Consider the following 26,654-nt stretch of genomic DNA (forward strand, 5'->3'; position numbering starts at 1 on the left):
GGATTCATTTTAGAGTTAGAGTGAAGCATTCCCTGTATATGTGAGGAAGCAAGTGCTCTAGTCATTTGTAGTTCATTCTCTGCCATTAGCTTGAGAATGATTCATCTTAATTCTTGGACTTGAACCAAAGGTTGTTTTTGGTAGCAGAATTTGAGGAAAATAATTTTGTAAATTATGGTCTGGATTATAAATGAATTGCAAATTCTGCTTTTTCTGTGCTGAAAGAAAAGAGCTCTTTAGCACTATACCCATTTGATAGCCATTTCCGGTGTGGTTTGTTGCAGTCCTCTGTGGACTGCCTGCCTGTTAAACAGTGCAGAGGTTCACATTTCCGTCATTGGGGGGCAGTGAAGGGCTCCTAATTGAGTCACAGTCTGCATGCTAGGCCAGTTTTTATTACCCTGCAGTGCTTAAGATATACATACAAACCATGCCAATTTTATTTAGAAAACAATCTATTTTTTTAGATATATAATTTTGACTTTTATAAAACAATCTTTTTAGGAGGCTTAGAATGTTGTTCTCTCTGTGTCTGTGGAAATATAGTACCATATGGAAAGAATTGCATGCTGAAAGATTAGAAATTATGGAAAAGGAGTCAGTTGACTTAGTTGTGTCAGAAGAATTGGGGAGCCGATTGGAAAAGTTTGGGTATTGGGATGACTACTTTGGTAACCAGTATATATGAGGAAGATGGGGTTTTCCCCCTTTCATTACAAAGGAGGATCTAAAACTCCAGGAACAGGTATATAGTGCAGAAGACTAGGAGAGTATACAGTTTGCAGGAATAGAGGTGTTATCAGATGGGCTTTCCAGGGAAATTAAGATTCTTCTGCTTGAGGACTAAGTAACCAACCTTCTCTCTACCAGTCACATAAATGTGTGTCAGCTGAAGTGGCAGGGCTGCTTTGGAAATGTTCATTTTGCTCTGAGTTCGCGTCTTTGGATGAAAGTGCTCCTTTCCCAGTTATGAGGCGGTGTTTCATTTTTCAACCACTGCAGGAAAAAGTTGTCTCCCTTAAAATTGTGTTATTTTAAAAATTTTTGTTGGTACATTAAAAAAATTTTTTTCTCCCTGATTATTCAGAATATAGGAAAGTTACTGATTTTTGTTTGTATATGTACTATCTTACTGAACTGTTTCTAATGAGTTTTTCCATTCGGTTCTCTTGGATTTTCTAGGGAGAGATTTACAAATGATTATTTAATTTTCTTTTACCATTTATGCCTCTGTTTCTTTTTCTTATTCTTGTGTACCTTTATTTGAAAAATTAGAGCACTGCTTATATATTAAATGCCACTGGAAATAAATGGCAATATTAGCATCTGTGTTACGGTGGTTTATAATAAAGTCTAGTAAAATAATTTTAGAATACATATATATGGACATATATATGTTTTAAAACCAGAGAAGCTTCTGGATAACTCTGTTAATGAATTGTGTATCATGTTTACGTAGATATGGAATGTCTCAAACGGTGAGCTTCTTCATTTGTGTGCTCCGCTTTCAGAAGAAGGAGCTGCTACCCATGGAGGCTGGGTGACTGACCTTTGCTTTTCTCCAGATGGCAAAATGCTTATCTCTGCTGGAGGATATATTAAGGTAAGAGTTCCCCAAGAACTGTGAAAGAAAATAATAGCCTATATCATACTTTCCAAGCTATTTTCACTTCCTGTTTCTCAGTTGGGCCTTTTACAACCCAGCAGAGTAAAAAGGCTGCTACTCCGGAGGCTAAGGTGGGAGGATCGCTGGAGTCTGTGAGGTCAAGGCTGCTTTGAGCCATGATTGTGCCACTTCACTCCACCCTGGGTGACAGAGCGACATCCTGTCTCAAAAAAAAAAACTGGCAGTAAAATGAGTTTAGTAACTAAAGAAAAGAACAGAAAAAAATATTGAAAACAAAAAAGAACCAGAAAAAACTTTAAAAAATAATTAAAAGCCAGGCACGGTGGCTCACGCCTGTAATCCTAGCACTTTGGGAGGCCAAGGTGGGCGGATCACCTGAGGTCAGGAGTTTGAGACCAGCCTGGCCAACATGGTGAAACCCTATCTCTACTAAAAATACAAAAAATAGCCAGGCGTGGTGGCATATGCCTGTAATCCCAGCTACTTGGGAGGCTGAGGCAGGAGAATCGCTTGAACCCAGGAGGCGAAGGTTGCAGTGAGCCGAGATCACACCATTGCACTCCAGCCTAGGCAACAAGAGCAAAACTCTGTCTCAAAAAAGAAAATAAATAAATAAATAAATAAATAAATTTAAAAAATAAATAAAAAGGAAAAGAAAAAAAAGGCAGTTACTGTTATCCCCATTTTGTACTGATGAAACTGAGATCCACAAGACTACTTTCCTCAGATCTTGGGGAAGCTTTGGTGACAGTGGCAGGGATGCCCTCAATCCAGAGCTGTCATACTGCCTCATACTAAACTTGGGGCATTAGAATGACTAGCAAGTTGGGTGTTTAACTTAGTTCTGTTTTCCATGTCATTCACAATTAACTATGTTGGTTGAAAATCTTTAAAAAAACATATTTTTGAAATTTCTTCAGTAATAATAATAGCAGCAGTATATGGCTTTATAGTTTACAAAACGCTTCACTCCCCTCATCTTACTAGCCAGCTTTTTGAGGCTTAAATTTCATTCTTGGTTTACAGATGAGGAAAATGATTTTCTATGGAGGTTATAACTTTCCTAAAGTTACATAATTAGTGCCGGGTGTGGTGACTCACACCTGTAATCCCAGCACTTTGGGAGGCCAAGGCGGGCAGATCACTTGAGGTCAGAAGTTGAAGACCAGCCTGGCCAACATGGCAAAACCCCATCTCTGCTAAAAATACAAAAATTAGCTGGGTTTTGTGGCGGGCACCTGTAGTCCCAGCTACTTGGGAGGCTGAGAGGTGAGACTCACTTGAACCCCGGGGGAGCAGAAGTTGCAGTCAGCTAAGATCACACTACTGTACTCCAGCCTGGGCAACAGAGCAAGACTATCTCAAAAACAAACAAACAAAAAAACCAAAAATAAAGTTACATAATTAGTAAATAGAAAAGCCAGGACTCAAACCCAGGTCTCTGCCTCTGTTTTCTCTAGCTAATTGGCTTTTTAAAACTTACTAGTGATTGAGGCCGCGATTTGAATGTGTTGTGGTGCTTCAGGGTCATATTTTTGGTGTTTTTTTGATGCATCTTTTATCTATCCACTCAAAAAGACTGTGTTGAATGTCCAGTGTGTGCTAAGCTACTGCTCTGTGGCACAATGTTTATGGCTTGGTTCCTGCCTTTCAGCAGCTTACAGTCTATGGGGGAAGCAGGTGGTAAACCAATAAAGTCCCTAAAGTTTAGAAGGGGTCTGGGACATGCTTGCATGAGGGAGGTGGAAGCACAAAGGAGAGGAGTGACCAGACCAACCTCAGAGAGTTAGCAGAGGCTTCACCTGGAGGGGAATGCTTGAAGTGAGTCTTTTGAATAGCAGTTTACTTGTAAAAGTGGTAGAAGATGATACTCTATATCAGCGGTCCCCAGCCTTTTTGGCACTAGGGACTGGTTTCCTTGGAAGACAATTTTTCCACAGATGGGGTGGTGGTAGGAAGTGGGGAGCGGGGAATGGTTTCAGGATTAAACTGTTCCACCTCAGATCATCAGCATTAGATTCTCGTAAGGAGTGCACAAGCTAGATCCCTCGCATGTGCAGTTCACAGTAGGGCTCTTGCTCCTGTGAGAAACTAATGCCACCACTGATCTGTCAGGAGACAAAGCTCAGGTGGTAATGTTCACTTACCAGCCGCTCACCTTCTGCTCTGCGGATGGGTTCCTAAAAGGCCACAGACCAGTACCGGTCCATGGCCCAGGGACTGGGGACTCCTCTATATTGGGCTGATCACTTGGACATTCTGAAAGCTTTTTCATTTAAAATTGATTCCTAATAAGATCTTATGATACTGTTATTTCTTACTGAAAACATTCAAGTGTAGGAGATGATTCTCATTAATTGTCTAAGGCAGGATAAGTGTTTGGAAATATTTGAATGACTGGTGTTTTGGTTACATGAGACCCACACGGCTGCAATTTTACCACCATAAGAATCTAGCTTATAAAAAAGATAAATTAGAGGACAGTTTTTAGCTTTATGAAAGGATGTACTAAGGGGTACAAAAATACAGATAAACAAAAGGAGTAATTTCTAGTATTTGATAATACAGTAGGGAAATTATAGTTAACAATTTATTGTATATTTCAAAATAGCTAGAAGAATTATAATGTTCCCAACACAAAGAAAAGATAAATATTTGAGGTGGATATCCCAATTATCCTAATTTGATCATTACACATTGTATCACATGTACCCCCAAAATATGTACAACTTAATTATCAATAAAAATTTTTTTAAAAAAGAAAGGATGTATGTTATCCCTTTACAAGGTTTCATTGAAAACACAATTCTGTTTACAAAATGTTGCATTAACCTACATCTTTATTCAGTTATTAGGAGATCCTGAGAAATGACCACCAATTGTTCTCCTTTAGTGTAAAGATAAACTAGAACTCAGTCTGCTCTGGGGATGATGCTTAGAGGAGAGTCATTGCTGTCTGTGTTGAAAGCTGGGGAGTCTTCGGCTATATTAGCTGCTGACAAATTTAACTGCTCAGCTTTGACACCAAGTTTCTAGAGACCACATCATTTGATTCTCTGGCCTCCACAGAATGCCATCACATAATGAGAGTCTGGTTTATAAGATGTTACAAAGATCAGTGACCATATTTGCAGAGTTCTTGGGGAACCTTGAAATAAAGCAGCAGAATAGGTTTACATAGTATAGATGTTATGTCTGAAGGGTGAAAGAACTTCTAGCCTATGTATTTAGTTTGTATATTTAAATGACAATCAGGCTGCCTTTGCCTTCTGGTTTGATTACTAGCTTATTCAACTGATTATGATATAGCCCAGCCTGCATCTACCCAGCATGTTAATGAGACTATCCAAAAGCACAGAGCAAATTAAAAAGGAACAGCTGCTGTAGTGTCCAAGAAAATAGGCCTTTTGAGCCTGTTTACTTTAGAATCCAAGCTGTATAAATTGAGTGCCAGTAAGATAAAGTAGGTATCCAGAAGCTTAAAAAGTTCTTAACTTCCAAATGATTCCTATTTATAAGTGAAAAAATAATTTAGCTGTTTACCTGCATTATGCCACAGAGTACCTACTGAATGACAAGAAATTCACATTAATTCATGTGCATGAAGGGAAAGCTGATCTGAAGTATGGAATACATGGTGATAAATGGTGGTGTGCCATGACTTGGTGGCAGCAGAGTGTAATGGTCAGGAGAGTGGGCTTTTGGCCTTGAGATAGGCTGCCTGAGTTCAAAGCCTGCCTCTGCCACTCATTAGCTTTGTGACCTTGCACAAGATTGTTTAACTTCTGTGCCTTTTCTTATCTGTAAATTGATGTAATGATAATACCTAACTCATTTCACAGATTTCCCATATACCCCTTTCCCCCACAAACACATAGCCTCTCCCATTATGAACATCCCCCCACCAGAGATGTGCATTTGTTACAATTGATGGATCCACATTGACACATCATTATCACCCACAGTCCATAATTAGGGTTTGTTCTTGGTGCTGTACATTTTTCGGGTAGTTGAACTAAGTGATCTCTAAGAGCCTTAGTGACTGAAAACAAATGAATCTCAGGTTGGTGGAATGTGCTTGATTACATTGTTATTTTACAAAGCAAACTTGTGAGTTCTGGAAAATCCCAAGTTAGTGCATGCTGGTTCAGTGAGGTTTACCAAAGTCCATTGGGTATACTTTTAGCAGTTACTATTACTAATAGTGAACATGCTTACTTGACCCACTCACATGGGAAAGACAGAATGCTAGGTACTGCCATAGGCACAAAGGTGGGTGACACTATTACTGTGTTCATAATACTCAGGATCATGGTGAGCTTGAGGCCTTTTCAGAATAAGTTTACATGTATTGTCTCTTGCCCCCATTTTAGCTGTGAGATTCATGGGTAAACTTTATGATTCCCATTTGTTAAATGAATATAAATATTATAAGCAAATTCAGTGATTGGGAAGGAAAGGAAGGACTTGGCTACAGCCCTTGCTACGTTTGAGATGTTCAGTATTTGTTTAGTAAATAAATAATATAGATTATTTTATAAAGAAACTTGGTCAAGGGCTCTTGCATCACACCTGGGGAAAGGGAAGATTCAGTAGAGAGAACATTGTTTCCTGTAGCCCATATTATGAATAGTTTGGGTCTCTGTCAGAATACCAGTCTGTGTCTGCAAAGGGGCATTTGAGTGAAGAGAAGGGGAATCTTCTGCCCATTCTCCCGAGAAGGACATGCAGACAAGAGAGTTGAGTCTGGCCACTGCTGTAATGGACTCTATAGCTTCCTGTCTGCAGCTCTCAAGCAGGCTGCATGTTTCTCCAGCACAACTCAACGGTTGGAGTTGGGTGTAGGCGGAGCAGTGAGGCCATCACCAGTGTTCATCAGGAAAAGGCTGACCAGGTTGAATAGTATATTCAGCATTAAATCTGAGACATTTTCCTCCTGTTTGCTTGAGTTCGGTTGGGGGGAGGAGATAGGGTAAAGGATCTGCTGGCACTATAAATTGTCACACAGTGTAATTACCAATCTAATGAGAATTTTATTTTTCTCTGAACAGTGGTGGAACGTTGTCACTGGGGAATCCTCACAGACCTTCTACACAAATGGAACCAATCTTAAGAAAATACATGTGTCCCCTGACTTCAAAACATATGTAACTGTGGATAATCTTGGTATTTTATATATTTTACAGACTTTAGAATAAAATAGTTAAGCATTAATGTAGTTGAACTTTTTAAATTTTTGAATTGGAAAAAAATTCTAATGAAACCCTGATATCAACTTTTTATAAAGCTCTTAATTGTTTTGCAGTATTGCATTCATTACAAAAGTGTTTGTGGTTGGATGAATAATATTAATGTAGCTTTTTCCCAAATGAACATACCTTTAATCTTGTTTTTCATGATCATCATTAACAGTTTGTCCTTAGGATGCAAATGAAAATGTGAATACATACCTTGTTATACTGTTGGTAAAATTCTGTCTTGATGCATTCAAAATGGTTGACATAATTAATGAGAAGAATTTGGAAGAAATTGGTATTTTAATACTGTCTGTATTTATTACTGTTATGCAGGCTGTGCCTCAGGGTAGCAGTGGCCTGCTTTTTGAACCACACTTACCCCAAGGGGGTTTTGTTCTCCTAAATACAATCTTAGAGTTTTTTTGCACTCTTTAAATTTGCTTTAAAAATATTGTGTCTGTGTGCATAGTCTGCAGCATTTCCTTTAATTGACTCAATAAGTGAGTCTTGGATTTAGCAGGCCCCCCCACCTTTTTTTTTGTTTTTGGAGACAGAGTCTTGCTTTGTTGCCAGGCTGGAGTGCAGTGGCGCGATCTCGGCTCACCACAACCGCTGCCTCCTGGGTTCAAGCAATTCTCCTGCCTCAGCCTCCCGAGTAGCTGGGACTACAGGTGTGCGCACATGCCAGGCTAATTTTTGTATTTTTAGTAGAGACGGGGTTTCACCATGTTGGCCAAGATGGTCTCGATCTCTTGACCTCATGATCTACCCGTCTTGGCCTCCCAAAGTGCTGAGATTACAGGCGTGAGCCACCGTGCCTGGCCAGGCCCCTTCTCTTTTAATGGAGACAGGGTCTTGCACTATCACCCAGGCTGGAGTGCAGTGGCATAATCATACCTCATTGCAGTCTCAGACTCCTGGGTTCAAGCAATCCTCCTGCCTCAGCCTCCCAAGTAGCTGAGACTACAGGCACGAGCCACCACACCCAGCTAATTTTTAAGTTTTCTTGTAGAGACAGGGTCTCACTATGTTGTCTAGGCTGGTCTTGAACTCTTGACCTCGAGTAATCCTCCTGCCTCAGCCTCCCAAAGTGTTGGGATTGCAGATATGAGCCACTGGCCTGGCCTTCAGCAGTTCTTTTTGTGAAGTAAAACTTGTATGTTGGAAAGAGTAGATTTTATTGGTCTACCCTTTTCTCACTGTAGCTGCTGGCAGCCCTGTGCCATATCTGGACTCTAGTTGTCAGTATCTGAGTTGGACACTATTCCTGCTCCCTCTGGTTTCTTACATAGCAGACTTCTTACTTGAATGAACCTGATCTTTCCTAATCCTCACTTTTTTCTTTTTTAAAATAGCAGTTTCTCCACTGCTAAATGTTAGTCATTGAGGTGGGGCCAATTTTAATCATAAGCCTTAATAAGATTTTTCTAAGAAATGTGAAATAGAACAATTTTCATCTAATTCCATTTACTTTTAGATGAATGACATTGTGAATGCCATTCTTTTAATGAATTTCAAGAGAATTCTCTGGTTTTCTGTGTAATTCCAGATGAGTCACTGTAACTCTAGAAGATTAACCTTCCAACCAACCTATTTTCCTTTCCCTTGTCTCTCTCTCCCTCTTTTCCTTCCTTCTTTCCTTTCTCTTCTTTTATCTCCAAGGTTAATCAGGAAAAATAGCTTTTGACAGGGGAAAAAACTCAATAACTAGCTATTTTTGACCTCCTGATCAGGAACTTTAGTTGAAGCGTAAATCTAAAGAAACATTTTCTCTGAAATATATTATTAAGGGCAATGGAGATAAATTAATAGTAGACGTGGTTCCCAGAAAATATAATCAAAATTCAAAGATTTTTTTTGTTTCTGTAACTGGAACTAAATCAAATGATTACTAGTGTTAATAGTAGATAACTTGTTTTTATTGTTGGTGCATATTAGTGTAACTGTGGGGTAGGTCGGGGAGAGGGTAAGGGAATAGATCACTCAGATGTATTTTAGATAAGCTATTTAGCCTTTGATGGAATCATAAATACAGTGAATACAATCCTTTGCATTGTTAAGGAGGTTTTTTGTTTTTAAATGGTGGGTCAAGGAGCTAGTTTACAGGCTTACTGTGATTTAAGCAAATGTGAAAAGTGAAACCTTAATTTTATCAAAAGAAATTTCTGTAAATGGTATGTCTCCTTAGAATACCCAAATCATAATTTTATTTGTACACACTGTTAGGGGCTCATCTCATGTAGGCAGAGTATAAAGTATTACCTTTTGGAATTAAAAGCCACTGACTGTTAAAGTATAACAACACACATCAGGTTTTAAAAAGCCTTGAATGGCCCTTGTCTTAAAAAGAAATTAAGAGCCAGGTGCGGTGGCACGTGCCTGTAATCCCAGCTCCTTGGGAGGCTAAGACAGGAGGATTCCTTGAGCCCTGGAGTTTGAGTCCAGCCTGGGTGACATAGCAAGACCCTGTCTTAAAAGAAAAATGGGAAGAAAGACAAGGTAACATGAAGAAAGAAGAGATACCTAATATGATGGAGCTGCAAATTTCATGGCAGTTCATGCAGTTGGTCAAGAGGAGGATTTTGTTTTGTAGTTTGCAGATGAGCATTTCTAAAGCATTTTCCCTTGCTGTATTTTTTTGTATTATAAATTACATTGGACTTCATATATATAAATTTTTTTTACATTATATGTCTCTTGTATGTTTTGAAACTCTTGTATTTATGATATAGCTTATACGATTTTTTTGCCTTGGTATACATTTTAAAATATGAATTTAAAAAATTTTTGTAAAAATAAAATTCACAAAATTGTTTTGAAAAACATTTTTGGATTGTTTCATTCTTTGCTTGTCATTTATCTGTTGATTAGACCACTAAAGTGAAGGATTCAAGCTAAATACATCAACCTTTCTATTTAGGCTTTATCAGCTATATGTAAATTCAATTCTATCAAAATTTTCTGAGTGCCTCCTCAGTGTGTCTCTCTGATGGTTCCTGCCCGGTATGGCTGGCATGAAGAAGATCCTGTAAAAAAGAGAATTCATTTATTTATTCACTTAGTTTGTTTATGCATTTGTTTAATAAATATTGAGATGTACCATGTGCCTGGCATTGTGGTAGGTATTGGGAACACAGGAGTGAGCAAAACAAAATTCTTGCTCTACTGCAGTTAAGGGCCAGGGAGAGGCAGAAAAAGTAAATAAGTAAAATCTATAGTGAATTCGGTGGTATGTACAAGCGGAGGGGAAGGGGTTACAGTTTTAGATGGACTGGCTCTTTCAGAAGCTGACACTTGTACAGACCTGAAAGATGTGAGGAAGTGAGCTATGCATCTGTCGGGAAACCATTCTGAAGGATACAGCAGGTGCAGACTGCAGTGGGATGGTTGGTGTATTCTGGGAGCAGCCAGACGGCCCATGTGGCTGGAGAAGGGTGAGTGTGAGGAGTCTAACAGGAGAGGCAGAGAGGAATTGGGGTAGCACCGGAGGCTGCCTCTTAGGCCACAGTAAGGACTTCACTTTTGACTCTGGGAGCCAGTGTAGGAGTTTTGAGCAGTGGTCTGATTTAAGCTTTAACGAATCACCCAGGCAGTGGGAATCAACTGAAAGGGGAACCAGTGAGAAGCTTTTGTAATCATCCGGACAAAAGGAAGGTGGGCCAGACTAGGGTGGCAGCAGCAGAGCTTGTGACAAGTTGGATTCTGGACATATTTTGAAGATAAGAGTTAATAGGATTTGCTGATGGATTGGATAAAGGTTGTGAGAGAGACAAGAAAAGAATGATGCAAGGTTTTAGCCTGAGCAACTGGAAGAAGAGAGTTGCCGTCAGCTGAGATCAAGAAGACAATGAAAGCAGCTTTGCGGACGCGGTAAGTTTGAGATGCCCGTTAACGAGACATCCAGGTGGGGATGCTGAGTAGGCGGGATGCAAGGCTCTGGAGTTCATGGGAAAGCTCCACCTGGAGGTAGAAATCTGAGAGTCATCAGTGAATTGATGGTATTTAAAATCAGAGGAGTAGATGAAATCAGCAGTGAAGTGGGTATAGATAGAAAAGACAGGGGGCCCCAAGACTGAGTCCAGGGCAGTCTGGAGATCAGTGGCATGAGAGATAAGCCCAGGAGACTAAAAAGGACCAGCAGAGACTAAGAGTTGCAAATTAGTGTGGTAAGTACAGTGAATGCAGCAGGCATGGGCCCCTTAACTTAACGTCTTCTTGTCTGTAGTCCTTGATCAGTCTGCTCATTCACCCACCTATCTATCCTGTACTCCTTGAGCATCTACGTGCCAAGCACTGTTTTAAGCAGCAGAGGAAGCAATAAGTAAATACATTTGAGTTGTTGAGAGATCATGGGGACAACAGATGATAAGAAAACAGGACAGTATCAGCAGTTGTCTTATCTGAAAAATGAGGATCCGTTCCTCCCTCCAGATTGTTGTAGGATTTAATGAGATAAAGCTCCTGAAGCACTTATCTCATTGCCTGCACTAAGAGACCGCTCAGGGGACATTCTGCAATGCCATTTGAGCTCCCTCCTCTTTGCCTGGCAACAGCCCCAGCTGCCATCTCTGCCTCCAGTTGTGCCCTTCTGCATGATCTTTCCAGAGCACTCATCTGAATCACATTAAACTTCTCTGTTTAAACTTTAATTGTGTTTACACTTCTGTTTAAACCCTGGACCTGCTCCAAGTTCTCTTCTGTAGCTTTGTGTACACTGTTTTCTCTATGCTGTCCTCTCACCGATTTTCTTTTCCCCGCTAACTCCCTATGTTTCACAAATTCTTTAAGATGACCCTCAAGAGCTGAAGGGCTGTCCTGCCCTCTCCTAGCATTCTCTTTTCTCTGTCATGGCTTTTGTTGTTTTGGAATTGCTTGCTTATTGAGGTCCCCAGTAAATCGTAAGCTCCTTGAAAGCCAGGACTGTATAGAGTCTAACATGAGCCTAGCATTGCAATGAGGGCCTCAGTAAACACTTGTTGGATGACTGGAATTCATCTCCTGAGTTCCATGGGATGAATTTGCCCACGTGTTCATAACACAGTCTATGTTCTTCCTTTCCATAAGGATATCATGAGGCTGTCAAATGAAGATGTAGCATATCACCAGCATTTTATCTTGCCGTTTTAGTTTGGCCTTTTTCTGTGAAACATCATTAGGGGAAAGTAAAACTTTACTTGGACAAAAGAGGTTTGCTACCAAATTATATAAAATGAATAAACATATCCCTGGAGTGTTTAAGTCAGCAAGTATGGCCATCTATTATTCCACAGACATTTTATATTATAATTTACTCACTGACCTTTAGCGAAGGAGAAAATGATTTTCTAATAATTCTTAGTCTTTGAAGATTGTCACTGGAATACATTCCTTGCTCATAACCACTCCCCTTGGGACCGTGGATATACTATACAGTTATTAAAATGCCTGAATTAGAAAATCTGCTGCTCTTGGGCTATGAGTTTAACTATAGAAGAATTACTGTATATGCTCACACGAGAGGGGCAGAAGAAGGGGGTCACATTTGAGACGTAGCAGAGACCAGGCCTTTGAAGTCCTCTGGCATCAACAATGACTTGCTCCTGAGTCAAATGATGTGAGAAAACCAGAATTTGGGAAATTTTCATTTCAATTAAGATTCAGGAAAATGAGTCACTGGTGTTCTTTGTAAATTCATTTATGAGGTCAGGCCCCCAGAACTGGGAATGCTCCTTATCACATAGAAATGAATAGAAAAATCTGCCTCTGTAATTTCCATCACCCAGGGCTAGAATATGTAACTAGAGAGGGTGGTCGAGGCCTGAGTTTGGGTCTGGGGGTTCAGAGCAACCGATCAAACTGGAAAACTGAGCAGGTGAGTGGAGACTCCTGCTGTTCTGAGGAGCACACGTTCGCATTCATTCAAATGTTTATCGCCGCTCCACTCGAGGCACTGCCCAACTCGCATTTATCTTCAGAGAAGTTGAGTGGATCTGCAGACTGCAGCTTCAGTTTTTAGATAGAGGAAGAACTAAACCCCAGCAGCTAATCGGTGACAAAGCCAGGGCTAGAATCCAAATCTGCTATTCTTTATAGATAGAAAGGCCAAGACTCTTAGGCTTGTAAGTCACCTGTCAGTCACAACTGGAAGTAGAATACTCCTGGGTTCAGTGGCAGATGACATCAGCCTAGGGGTCATAAGACTTGGTTTCACTAGCTGGGGAAAGTCATCCAATAGCTTATGTGATGGTTTTGGAGATGTTCTTGTATTCACCTTCAATTAGCAGTGAGCCCTTCACTAAGCCCTTCATCTTGGGCTTATTGCCCTACTTGCTGTCAATTAACCTCTGGAGACACACCAAGTCTTTTAGAAGGAAGGAAGGGAGCTACTATTTTTGAGGGCCGTTTATGTGCCAAGCCCACAGGCTGGGCATTTTCCATACATTATTTAACTGAATCATAACAGTGCTGCAAGGCGTTATCTCTTTCATAGGTGTGGAAACAGATGCAGAGAGGTTAGGTTTCCAGGGCCCCACAGCGAAGTGGTGGAGCTGGGTTTCTGGTCCACGGCCTTCTGTCTCCACTGGGTGACACTCCCTGTACCTTCTCATTGAAGCCCCTAGGCTAGAGGGTCCAAGAGCATCACTTCAGTTCTGCATTTCATTCGTTACTCACTTGCATCAGGACAGATGCATCACTACTAAGCTCTCGGAGAAGACATCAGATGCTGTCTGCTCCCAAGGAGCTTCTACTTTTGGTAGTCTGATTAACTTGTATCTGTGCCTGTAGAGATTGCTCTTTGAAAAAAGCAGCAGGAACATTCTGATAGAAGCCAATGGATGGGACAGGTGGGGGGAATGCGTTGGATTTGCCAGCACCTGGCCACTGCCCAACCTGCTCTCAATTCTCAGATGATTCAGGCATTGAGCAAGGAAGGTAGCAGAGCTACTGTTGCCTTCCCTTTGGGGAAGCCTGTTTCTACTTTGAAACTCTTAAGGGATTCATTTCAAATTAGTGGCAGGCCTCGGTTAGTGGATCTGTGTGCTGTCTTCTGCCATCTTGATTGCATCTCCCCCCTTCTCCTTTTCCTTTCATTTGAAAAAAGATGCAGCCCCTCAGAGCCTCACTTTCCTGATTTGTCAAATAGGGAACCTAATGTACAAGGCTTTTGTGGGGCTTAGAAAAACATGTCAAGAATCTGACATAGATCTCAATAAACAGCATAATACTTATCTTTCGTCCCAGTTACAAACCCCCATTCCTGTACTGCCCAAATCTCCATGATTCACAAATTGCGACCCTGCTGCTTCTGCTCCATGGCAGACACCTTGCTCCAGGCACCCTCCTCTACCACCTCCTTCTCCTTATGGCCATTGGCTTTTAGGAGACAGACATTGCTTACTTAGCAGGAAAGCTGTCACCTGCTTTCTTTTGAACTATCCCAAACTTGATTCTCTTTGGGCGACGCATACACCCATCAAGTGGTAAAGAAGACTGGGAATGAGGGGAGAAAAGACCCTGGGCTTGTTGCTGGGGCCAGTAGCTTGGGAGTGTGGTGGTATGTGTGTGGCTTTGGCTGTCAAGTGGATCTAAGTTCAACCCTGGCTACACTGACTTTCCAGCTGTGTGACTTCAGCAAATGGGTTAATCTCCTCAAGGATTCACTTCCTAGGGAGGCTTTAAATGTCCCCGGGTGATTCCAGTGTGCAGTGGAGGTTGAGAGCCAGCGCCCTCTACTCTCACCCTTGATGCCCAACCAACTCATTGCCAGTCTCCTCCTTTAGCACAGCCCATGATGCTGCGATGTCTGCCAATGCAGCGTGCCCCTTTGTGCCTGCTCTGCCCATAACATTCTCAGGAGCTTGCTGGGCAGCACAGATGTTTGGTGTGCATATTAACCCAGCTGTGGGGATCTTTCCTGCTCAGGTTTGGTGGCTAATTTATAGAGCAACTCTGTCAGGATGATCACCAATCCCTCTTACAGGCACTGCTTTCTCTGTTCAAGTGTCTCACCTGTGTGTGCTTGTGTTTGCCTTTTAGCTATTACTGTGATGATTCCCAATGTAGTAGACACTGCCAGTGACCACCGCAATATCCAATCTCCCCCTTTTCCTCACTAACAACCCCTGCATTGTTGGGGGCTGCAGTGTGCTCAGCTAAAACTAACAATTGCAGCCACATTTTCCATCCTCCTACATAGGGGTGGCCAATGAGCTGTATGCAGAAGTTGTGGGGTGGAGCTTCCAGGAAAGCTCTTAAAAGTCTGCCTTATTCAGCTGGACAATGCTTCCATCCTATGGTCCTTACCATCTTTTCTAATGCCTGGAATATGTGTGTGCTGGAGGATGCTCCAGCAGCCATTTTGTGACAATGAGGCAATCTTGAGGCTAAAAGCCACTTCCAAAGGATGGCAGAGTAGAAATATAGAAGGGTCTTGAGATTTCAATGATGAGATCATAAAGCTACAATTCCAGCTCTGTTCTGCCTATCTCTGAAGTTCATGTTACATGAGGGAAAATTCAACCCCTGCCTCGTTTAAGACATTGTTATTGCTGGTCTTTGCTACTAGTTCTTTAGTTCAATTCCTAACTGATACTTCCCAAAACAAACCTGGTGAATAACAGCAATTCAACAAATGTCACCGACCCCTGAATCTCTGCCTCCTCCACCCACTCACCCCAGCTACAAACACTCTTTCTCCTGATGAGTAACCGGGCATCTAGCTGTAAGGTTGCTGAAGCTTCGTGGAATCTCAGAAAGTCATAAAGCTACTGAACAAGTTCACAAACAAGTGATGCATAGACCACACCCAGCCCACAGATGAGTTCTGTGTGGCTCACACTTATTTTTTAAAACTGGGTTTGCTGCCAACACTTCAAAACCCAACGATTTTGCGTGAAAATCCAGATTTCTTAGAAAATCTGTGGACCCAGGGTCTTCCTTTCTGCCTGGCAACAATCAGCTGGAACTCAGCAGCGGTTGCCCCTGAGATGAGGCACAGCCCCATCCCCCTCACTCATGTCACCTGTATGGCTTGGAAGGCATGTGAGTTTGCAACCTGCTCAAACCCACACCCCAGAAACGGCCTGCTAAAATGGGATTTCAGAATCCACTTGTACCTTTCTTCTTTCTCAGTCTCCCCTGACTCAACACAGCACACTGGCATTGTTTTTTTCCTCTCAGACAACTCAGCATGCACTTTTGAGAATCAGAGAGAAATCCGCCTCTCAAATGTCAGAAAACAGCTGATGCTGCCTCTTACTTGGGGGCCTTTTGACTTCCCACGTGTCTTACTGCCACTTGAGAGGGAGGGCTGCAGGCAGGCAGGCTCCCTGGGGAGCAGCTGTTGGGATGCTTGATTGAGGCCCTGAGACATCCAGAGGACAATTAAATTGGGTATTGAATATGAATTGCTTTGAATGGTTTTTATTACCACATTGTGAGCTGACTTTGGTTGTAAAATCTGACTCCATCTCTTGCTCTTACTGTGGTGATGAGACAGAACTTCAAGATGTCTTAAATAGCAGGGCTTGGAACATGCATATTAGCTCATCTGTACTCGTGAAGTCTGTCATCTGATACCCGCGCTCCTCCACTGTCTGAACCAAGTTAGGAGCCCTGATTAAACCTCCGCGGCTGCAGTCGCCACCTTCCGCCGGGGTGACCCCATTGGAGATGACAAATGAAGGATGTCTTATTTCAGCCTGATGTGTAAGTCTTCACAGCACTGGTCGTTAACTACTCTTGGAAAGTTAAATGCCCATGCAGCTTTTTTTTTTTTCCCCCAAACATAGGTCTCTGAGGTTTTGGAGAGAAAAACAAAAACTGTTTTAATAATAATTTGTAGCTATGCTTTTTGATGAGTTGCACACTGAATGCAATATGTTGGCTGCAGAATGACCATCTTTGCAGAAGCAACTCTAAGGAAAGTGATGCCACGCTAAGCACAGAGTGAGTTCTCAATAAGTAGACCGACTTGAGCAGAAGACAGAAACAGTTAAGTGGAGTTGGCATTTCCCTGGTTGGCACCAAGGTCTCAGGGTTATTTCGACCACAAAATTAAGTTCCAGCTCCTAGCTACTAACAGAGTCACAATATGCAGCATGGTGATGGTCAAAAGGCCTGAGCAAGTTCAAAGCGCCGAGCAAGTTCAAAGCGCCGTCTCTGCCGGCTTTGGAACGGGTTTCTGTGGGAAGCAGGACTCTGTTGCTGGGGCAGGCAGATGCTTGGGTCCATTTGCCTAGAGGCAGTAAATGTGGGGCTGGCTGGCTGTTGGGGAGATAGGACTGGAGTATGGGGTGGGCCAGTGGGCCTTGCTGCAGGTAGACTCTGTGCTGGCTGTGTTGGCTAGTTAGTTACCCAACTTTATTTCAAAAAATGTGTTTCGAACCTTCAGATTGACTAGCCTATCTAAAAAGAGAACTTAGAAATTTATTTTTTTTAAAAAAAGTCTTCTTCCTACGGATTTCCCGAACATGGCCATTATATTCTAATTCTCTTGAGGCTAGATCACTTATCAAATTTTCATTTCTTTTCAGAAGTAATTAGGAGTGATGCTACCTTGAATCCAGGTGTGAATTTTTATTGATTTTTGAGGATTTGGCCACATGTTCCTTTATCCAAGCCTGTCTTCTGCTCCATCTTATCCAAACAAACATTGAACCAGCAATATTCCCAAGTATTCCAACTTGAGAAAATCTTGTGTGTCTTGAGAAAAATCATTTCCATGACTTATTAATGAACTAACTAGGGATAATTTTCATAGGGTTCGTTAACTCAGATTTATCATAGAATACAATTTAATAAGAAACAATTAAATGGAGTAATTGAATTCAAGTCCTTTTTTGAGTAATGTTAGCATTCAATGACCCCCCCTGCCCATGGTTATTGAAGTTACCAATGTATCAAATTTCCCCTTGAAGCAAATCAGCTGCAAATCTCTTCGTCAATGCATGGGCCGCCTCTCATCTGCCCCCTGCAGGCCTAGCCCTTCCTTTTCCCTTCCCTGCTCTGATCTATGGGGCTGCTGTGTGTGTAGAAAAAAATGAAAGGACTGATGACCATGTAGATAATGTTTTTCCAAACATACCATCGAGGCTGTGCTACAAAAGTGATCCAGTTTGGTGGTCCTTTCTCTTTTAGAGATGCCTGTTTTGACAATTCCTCCTTACAGTCTGCTTTAATATTTAAAAGAAGGCAGTGGGGGCTTTAGGTTAAAATTAAAGTTTCAGAGGCCTGTGTATCTTTCTCAGACTGGTTGAACTTGGAACTGTGCAACTTTTCTCAACAATTTTGCCAATTAAAAAAGTCCCTTTAGCTGTAGATGCTGAGAAGGCTGGGCCTTTGGTTCTGCTCCTAAATGGGAGTGGGGAAGGTGCTCACAGAACGATGCCAAGCACCACTGCTGTACAACTTCTGTTTTATTTTTGTGTGCTTTTTTTATAGGATATAAATAATGACAAAAATTACAAAATTTATAACTGGAAGCCCAAGCTTATTTACACATATGCTTCTGTTTCAGCAAAGCTCCTATTAACTTTGCTCCTATACAATTGCCTCCTGGTACCATATTTTAGTGTTATTTAACTCTCATTTTGCTACATACATATCAACAGTGAATAGGCAAAATATATACAAGGAACTGTTCAGTTCAAGTAATTTAATATTGTATTAAAATTCTTCAACACTGAACTAAAACCGTATACATTTGTTAGTTTGAAATAAAATGTAGTTATTCTTCAAAACTCACCAACTGATGAACGTAACTGATCATCTCAGTTAGGTTTAAAATAATATCAGTTAATAAAAAAACATTAAGACAATTCCACAATTTATCAATATCGCTATAATGAACTTCAAAATGATTCACAATATGATTGTTAGAACAATATACATTAAAATGTTATTTTTTTCTATAATGATATTGGTACTGTTTATATAATTTGATTCTACATAAATATACATTATGGTATCATACAAATACTCCACAGAGACATTAAAAAATTAAAATACCTTAAAGAAATGTAAGTAAATTTTATTTAATCAAATAGTAAGCAAACTTTTTTTTTGTTTGTCTCAAGAAAAGTTTTATTACTTTGGAATTTCTTCTTTTTTTTTGTATTTATTTTTTCTAGAAAAAGAAATTTTTGCAATAGAATTTTATTAACACCTTTCTCAAACAAGGTTTCCATGACAGAAATCTTGACAGCAGGAGCACTAGATTTTTTTTTTTTAACATGTTCTTTAAAACACTGTGAAGATTAAAAAACAATCTTGGCAGGCTGATGGCTGCGTCAGCACTTCCGGGCCTCCTGCTCTAGGGAGCATCACCAGTATTTTGCCACCACTGAGCCAGTCCTCTTGGTAGTAGCAGTAGAAATTTAATTGTTTGAAATGAAACCAGAAACATCCCTCACAACTAACCTAGTTTTCTTATCAATGCATTAATGAAACATTCTTTTAATAAAAATATTTAATACAAGACACATTTTGCTGTGCATAATAAATTCCTCTGCTTTGAATCATTCTTTCCTTTTGAACCAATCATTTGGTTGAAAGGTTTTCTTTCTCTGACATAGGTGATTACATATAAAATCCACAAATATAGAAATGGGGAAACAGAATCTCCTGGCAATCATATCACGGGAGTTGTTTTTGTCCTTTTGCATTAAACGATACTCAATGATAGAATGATTTTACAGATGCTTTGGAGGTGGGAGGGGTAGTGCTGCTCTGATTTCACCTTTAAAACTGCTGACAGTGAAAGCATACTTTTAGGCAGTATTAGAGATCCCCTTTACTTTTTTTTTTTTTTTTTTTTTTTTTTTTAAGAAAAGGTATTATTATCCCCAAATGAAGCAAAGCAAGTACTGGGGCGGAGTCATCAGAAATACCTTGGGAAGTGGTGGGGAGGGGAGTCGGGAGCATCAGGGAAAACCCATCTCAACTCACGCCTCTCAGGGGTTGCGACTGGAAAGTCTTGCGTTTTCCATCACTGGTGCAGAACGAACTTCCCCAGGAATGGCCAGTGGCCTTTCGCCCGTAACAAGGCCGCACGCTCAGAGCAGTCTTCCTCCTGGGCTGGGTGGACGCGGAGGCGCGAAGGAAAGCCTGCTCCGGGACCGCTTGGCGAGCAAGGCACCGCGAGGACAGGAGGACGGCGAGTATCAGAAAATCGTGGTTTCATACTTGGTATTAATGCCCCTCTTGGCTTCTTGGCCCGGCTCCACAATCCACGGTAGATTGGCCAGAGTCTTTTGCTCAGATGGGTCGATCTGCTTTAAAACAGAAAGGCTGATGCCTGTTATACGGTCGCCGCGCGGGTGCGCGCATGCACGCGGACGCCGCTGGCGAACCCACGCGAGGCCCCTCGCCCCAGGCGCGGGGCGGCGATGCTGGTCTAGGCGGCTCGCGGGCTCGCTCTTTGGACACACATTTACCGCATACCGACTCTCTGCAGGGCACCCTGAGGGTGACGGTGAATAAGGCACAGCCCTTGCCCTTGTGAGCACACAGACGGGGGAGCAGACAGAGGCGGATTTCAGTGCTGAGAGGTGAGATACGAGGGGAAGAGAGGGCACCATGTGGGCACACACACCTTGGGAGCCAGGGGGGCTTCCTGGAGGAGGTGAATCAGGCATGCCACTCCCCGGCTCTCACTCTCCAGTGGTTTCCATCACAGTCAGTCAGAACAAAACCTGAACTCCTCACCGTGACCTCCAGTACCCCTGCCCACCTGATTTTTCTGCTGCAGCCACACAGCTTCCTTGCTCTTCCTGCCCACCAAGCCCACGCCCAGGGCCTCTGCGCTCATCATCTGCTCTGCCCGAGTTCCCTTCTCCAGACACCTGCATGCCTCATGCTCTAATGCCATTCAGGTCTCTGCTCAAATGCCACTTCCACTGGCACCTGTATTCCTAGAAGCCTTTCCTGTTTACTCCTACAAAAAGCACCCCAACTTTTCTGCTCTCCTCTTCTGCCTTATTCTTGACAATACTTATTGCCGCTATGCGTCGTCACATATTTATTTGTTCATCCTCCACTGCCACGTATGCTCATGGAGGCAGGATTTTGTCTGTTTTAATCACTGCCATTTTCTCCAAAACGCAGAAGAGCTCCTGGCAACCCCGTAAATAATAGGCACACAATAAATACTTGTTGAATAAATGGTATCAAAAGAATGAGGTAATATTTAAATGGACAGCCGAAGGACCAGCAAGTATTTGCCTGAAGACAGGAGGAGGGGGCATTTGAAGTAGATGAAACAGCACATGCAGAAGTCCCAGAATAATCTATACAACAGAATGAAACACAGCCTCATCTTCCACTATATACAGAAATCAACTCAAAATGGATTAAAGACTTAGAGGGAAGACCTGACACGATGAAAGAACTGGAAGAAAACATTGGGGAAACACTACAGGACATTGGTCTGGATAAAGATTTTTTGGGTAAAATCGCAAAAGCACAGGCAATGAAAGCAGAAAGAGACAAATGGAATTACATCAAGTGAAAAAGCTTCTGCACAGCGAAGGAAATAATCAACAAAGCGAAAAGACAACCTACAGAATGGGAGAAAATATTTGCAAAGTATCCATCTGACAAGGGATTAATAACCAGAATAAATAAGGGACTCAAATAACTCAATAGCAAAAAACAAAAATAAAAAACAAAAACAAAAACAAAACCAACTCAATCTGATTAAGTAACAGGCAATAGAACTGAACAGGCATTTCTAAAAAGACGACATACAAACGGCCAACAGGTATAGGTAAAAATGCTCAACATCACTAATCATCAGGGACATGCAAATGACAATCACAATGTGATACGATCTCACCCCCGCTACTATTGAATGGCTAGTATCAAAAAGCCAAAAACTAATGGATGCTGATGAGGCTACAGAGAAAGGGAAACACTTCTACACTATTGGTAGGAAAGGCACTATGGAGAATAGCATGGAGGGTCCTCAAAAAACTAAAAATTGAGCTACCATATGTTCCAGCAACCCCACTACTGCGTATATATACAAAAGAAAAGAAATCAGTATATCAAAAAGATATCTGCACTCCCATGTTTATTGCAGAATTATTCACAGCAGCCAAGACATGGAATCAAACTAAGTGTCCATCAGTGGACGAATGGGTAAAGAAAATGTGGTATATATACACAATGGAATACTATTCAGCCATAAAAAGAATGAGATCCTGTCATTTGCAGCAACATGAATGAACTGAAGGTCATTATGTTGAGTGAAATAAGCCAGACACAGAAAGACAAATATTGTATATTCTCATATGTGGAGGCTATAAAAAGTGGCTCTCATGGAGATTGAGTAGAATGGTGGTTACCAGAGGCTGGAAAGTGAAGAAGGGAGAGTAGGGATGAAGAGAGATTGGTTAATAGGTACAAAAATATGGTTAAATAGAAGGAGTAAGTTCTAGTATTTGATAGCACAGTAGGGTGACTATAGTTAACAATTTATTGTATATTTCAAAATAACTAGAAGAATTGTAATTTCTCAATACAAAAGAAAAATATTTGAGGAGATGGATATCTCAATTACTGATATGATCATTACATATTGTATACATGTGTCAAAATATCACATAGCAATAAAAAACAGTCCCAGAGGTAAGGGAAAATGGTCGTTGAGGGGTTGGGGTCAGTTTGCAGGGTGGGGAACAGGAAGGCAGACAACTAAGGGTGAGGAGGTGAGCAGGGACCCAGTCAGGCTAAGCCTTGAGACAAATCCTAAAATGGTTTCGTCCCTGTGCATACAAATACAACGGGACACTCCTGGGGCGGGGCCGGGCTGTCCGCTCTCAGGAACGGCCCTAAGGTGGATCTACACCATGGCTGCCTCTTCCTTTGGTGTTTCCAGGTCTGCCTGCCCTGTCCTAGCTGCCTGCTCTTCTCAGAGCCTGGGGTTGTGGGAAGGCCTCTCCCATTTCTCTGGCACCATGAGCTTTGCAGCTGCCTTCTACTGTGCCTTGACTGTATCTCCATAAAGCTGTGGGGAGGACCTCACGTGTTCTTAGGGATCACTGAATATTTCTTACCAAGAAATGCCCGGGGCTGAAGGAACTAGAATACTAATGCCTGTCGAGGGGGACTGATCTTGAAGCACATAAATTACATCAGTATTATTCACTGTATATTTTCCTATTTCCCTTGAAGGCATCTGGATGAATATTCTATGAGCTCTTATGCCACCCAACCCTTTGTGCTCTTCTGGAAGAAGCCTGTGGGGACCAGGGTAAGGTCAGATAGAGGCACCTGCTGTGAACAGATTTATTCAGCCCACATGAGAATGAATACAATAGTCTAAGAGATAATCTCTAAAACATTCTGCAAATTCCTGGACACTTAGCAGCCTAATCAATCTCAAAGATATGCTTGTGAAATCCATCCACAGGCCCTCATTTTGTCATCCACAGATATTCACTGAATACCTGCTATGGGCCTGGTCCTGGTGGTGACAACACAGGTGGGGTCCCTGTGTGCATGAAACTTACATTTTTTTTTTGAGACGGAGTCTTGCTCTGTCGCCCAGGCTGGAGTGCAGTGGCTCAATCTCTGCTCGCTGCAAGCTCCGCGTCCCGGGTGCACGCCATTCTGCCTCAGCCTCCCGAGTAGCTGGGACTACAGGCACCCACCACCACGCCCAGCTAATTTTTTTTTTTTTTTGTATTTTTAGTAGAGACGGGGTTTCACTGTGTTAGCCAGGAGAATCTCGATCTCCTGATCTCGTGATCTGCCCGCTTCGGCCTCCCAAAGTGCTGGGATTACAGGCGTGAGCCACTGTGCCCGGCCCAAAACTTAGATTTTTGTGGAGGAAGATAGACAATAAGCCATCAGTAAAAAACCCTCAATTAATAAATGCTACACAGAATTAAAAGCAGATGACATGCTTGAGGGTGATTGGGTATCTATGTCAGATTGGGTGGTTAGGACATCTGCCTCTTCAAGTAGCCGAGACCTGAATGACAAGATGAAGTCAGCCATGCAGAAACCGGGGGAGGATATTCCAGGTGTGGGGAGCAGGTGGCATAAAGGCCTCAGGTAGGAGTGAGCATTACATAGTCAAGGAATGGGAAGACCTGAGCATCACAGAGGACTGTGGTGGGAAATTGCGTTCTGGGTACTTGGGGCAGAGGGTGCCATGACTGATCTCTGCTGTGTGGGGACGGGAGTCTCAAGGAGCTATACTGCATAGGCCTGGGGTGAGGTGGCAGTGGCCCCGACTGGAAGAGAGATGGAGGAAGTGGGGAAGAGTGGACGGGATTGAGATATATTTTAGGGGTAGGGTGGATGGGATTTGCTCATGGGCTGGATACAGAGGTAAGGGGAAGACAGGAATCCAGGCTGACTTGTAGACTTTGGGCTTGAGTTGCATGGTGAGTGGCTGTGGGGTGGGGAAGTTGGTGAGAGAAGAGCTTTGAGGGGAAAATCAGGAATTGTGTCCTGGACATGCCAAGTTTCAGATGTCTGTGAAGCATCAAGGTAGAAATGTGAAAGAAGCTGGCCACGTGAGTCTGGAATTGGGGGGTGCCCAGGGCTGGAGATACAGAACTGGGAGCCAGTGTGTTGGGTTGGGTCAGTGCTGAATGGGAAGACCAGGGGCTCAGAATGTGGCATCGGAAGAAAGACTTCAGAGGAGATGCAGCTCCTGGGGATGATTGGTAGTGAGTGATGGACACGGGAGCGAATGGCTGGGGCTGGAGGGAAAGATCCCGAAAGTAAACTGTCAGGGAACTGTGAGACCAGATGCTGGAGGGGTCATCCCTGTGGATGTTGATGGTGCCAAGAAGGGTGACAGGGGTAGGCCCCCAAAAGAAGACTGAAAACAAGAACTGCATGGTCACAAAGGGAGGTGCCTCCCTGCAAATGTTAAAAATGCCTGCTGCTGTTCCCCATGACAGTGGAGGTGGGGGCTGGTGAGGAGGAGGAGAGACAGTTCCAGATGGAAGGATTCGGGGGCGTGAGAGCAATGCATTCTGGGGGAGTTCCAGGGTTTCTAGGATGCAATACGGCAGCCGGGGCAGAAACCAGATGGGAGGCTGGTTGGGAAACTTCCAGCTTTTGGATATTGCTACTACCAGAGGAGGCCGCTTTGAAGTCATGCAAGCCTGTTGGGACAGGATGTCTGCAGAGCCTGTGGGAGGGAAGGGGAAGAAATTCCTGGAGGAAGGCAGATGCTGAGAAGGAGGGGCTGCACCTTCTGAACAGGCACCATGCCGCAGGAAGCCTCAGCTGCGGGAGACAAAGCACGCGGGCCATGGCGCAGGCCTTGCATATAGCAGGGCAGCCTGTGCATCCAGCTTCCTCTAGCTGGGGACCGAGGACATCATCACTGTGTACCTCTGCAAACCTCTCTGGAGGCCAGGGGCTTGTAGGAGGCTTTGCCCTCTGATGGGATGGCAGCTGAAGCCCCAGGGAACACTGCTCCCAAGCTTTCCTGAATCTTTAGGTAAGATTCACCAAGAACAGCAGTACCGGCTGCTGAGACCCTTCATAGGGTTGCTGCAGGTGACTGAGAAAGTGGATTTCTCTGGAGGCTCCAGGTTGAGGGAGATGGTCCCCAAGACTTGGTGGGAACCAGGCAGAGGTGATGATGGACACATGCCAGGAGGAGGCCAAGGGAAAGGATGAAGAAGAGGCCCTGGGTTCTAATGGCACCCACACCACACAAGGGCCTGGTTAGCAGCCCCTTTTCCTCCTGTTCAAGGTTTTTTAGAACATCTGTATCTTTTCTACTTACCACGGACTTGCGAATGCTAACGCGGGGCTTGGGGATGGGTTTGGAGGGTTTGTTTTCAAAGCTTTCTGGAAGTGTGGAGGAGTGTCCCCCTTTTCTTGCTTGTAGTGCTAGCTGGTAAGCGACTTCGAATGCCTGTCCCAGGGTTAGGATGATTTCATAGGCTAAATTCTGCAAGAAAAATGAGAAAGCATTTGCTACTGGCACACTGCAAATTAGAATGGGTCGAATGGCTGAGGAACACTGAGGGAGGTGAACTAGGGAGGAACTTGAACTACTTCTCCAGAGGCAGCAGCGATTCAGTGGAAATCTACAAAGAACAGGACACTCCGGGTCCAACTTAGGGTTTACACCAGGCTTTAGTCATTTGTGAAAAGAAAAATCTTGGGACCTCAAATCACTAAGACAAATGAAAAAGTCAGCTGGGAACTGTGTTGGGCAAACCTGCCTTGCATTCTATTCCTAAATAAGATAGCTACAAAGATAAAAAAGCTACATACCTCCCTCACAATTTGCCCACAAGGAAATTTCCTGTGGACAAAAGACAGAGCTCAAAGTCATGCCTCTGCTCATGTGAGATAAATGCATATCAGATTGCTTCCTCTGTCCTGTTGTTTCCCTAAGCCAGACTAAGGCATAAGTGACTATTCCTGTAAATTGTATATTCAGTGAAAGGCTGATCTTCAGAAACTCAAAATAATTCAACTGTTTGTCTCTTATCTACCTATGGCCTGGAAGTCCCCTTCCCATTTCTAGTTGTCCTGCCTTTCCAGACCAAACCAACGTACTTCTTACACATACTGATTGACGTCTCATGCCTCCCTAAAATGTGTAAAGCCAAGCTGTGCCCTGACCACCTTGGGCACATGGTCTCAGGACCTCCCAAGGCTGTGTCACGGGTGCATTTTTTTTCTTTTTTTTTTAGATGGAGTCTCACTCTTGTCACCCAGGCTGGAGTGCAGTGGCACAATCTTGGCTCACGGCAACCTCCACCTCCTGGGTTCAAGCGATTCTCTTGCCTCAGCCTCCCGAGTAGCTGGGACTACAGGCACGT

The 26,654-nt window shown here is 42.8% G+C and overlaps 2 protein-coding genes across 19 annotated transcripts in view; one reads left to right on the forward strand and one right to left on the reverse strand.

Moving 5' to 3' along the window:
* The window catches only part of APAF1 (apoptotic peptidase activating factor 1), an 89,515-nt gene extending 79,826 nt beyond the window's left edge, over positions 1-9,689 (forward strand). For 4 of the 6 annotated variants that reach the window (XM_003313880.6, XM_063786991.1, XM_001151599.7 and 1 more), the window contains 2 exons: positions 1,460-1,603; positions 6,679-9,689. In XM_003313880.6, coding sequence (XP_003313928.4) covers positions 1,460-1,603; positions 6,679-6,825 — 291 coding nt within the window. In that variant the 3' untranslated portion in view covers positions 6,826-9,689. The remainder of the gene's footprint in view (positions 1-1,459; positions 1,604-6,678) is intronic. The other 2 variants (XR_010148413.1, XR_010148414.1) reach the window with 1 other exon arrangement.
* An 80-nt stretch (positions 9,690-9,769) lies between these two features.
* Positions 9,770-26,654, reverse strand: part of ANKS1B (ankyrin repeat and sterile alpha motif domain containing 1B) — a 1,252,139-nt gene continuing 1,235,254 nt past the window's right edge. For 4 of the 13 annotated variants that reach the window (XM_009426061.4, XM_009426056.4, XM_009426070.4 and 1 more), the window contains 2 exons: positions 25,604-25,771; positions 19,918-20,114 (listed from right to left, as the gene is read on the reverse strand). In XM_009426061.4, coding sequence (XP_009424336.1) covers positions 20,007-20,114; positions 25,604-25,771 — 276 coding nt within the window. In that variant the 3' untranslated portion in view covers positions 19,918-20,006. Of the gene's footprint in view, positions 9,891-19,917; positions 20,134-25,603; positions 25,772-26,654 lie in introns of those variants that run through there. The other 9 variants (XM_009426058.4, XM_009426053.4, XM_063787003.1 and 6 more) reach the window with 3 other exon arrangements.

Source organism: Pan troglodytes, chromosome 10, assembly GCF_028858775.2.
Source record: "Pan troglodytes isolate AG18354 chromosome 10, NHGRI_mPanTro3-v2.0_pri, whole genome shotgun sequence".
Taxonomy (NCBI): Eukaryota; Metazoa; Chordata; class Mammalia; order Primates; family Hominidae; genus Pan; species Pan troglodytes.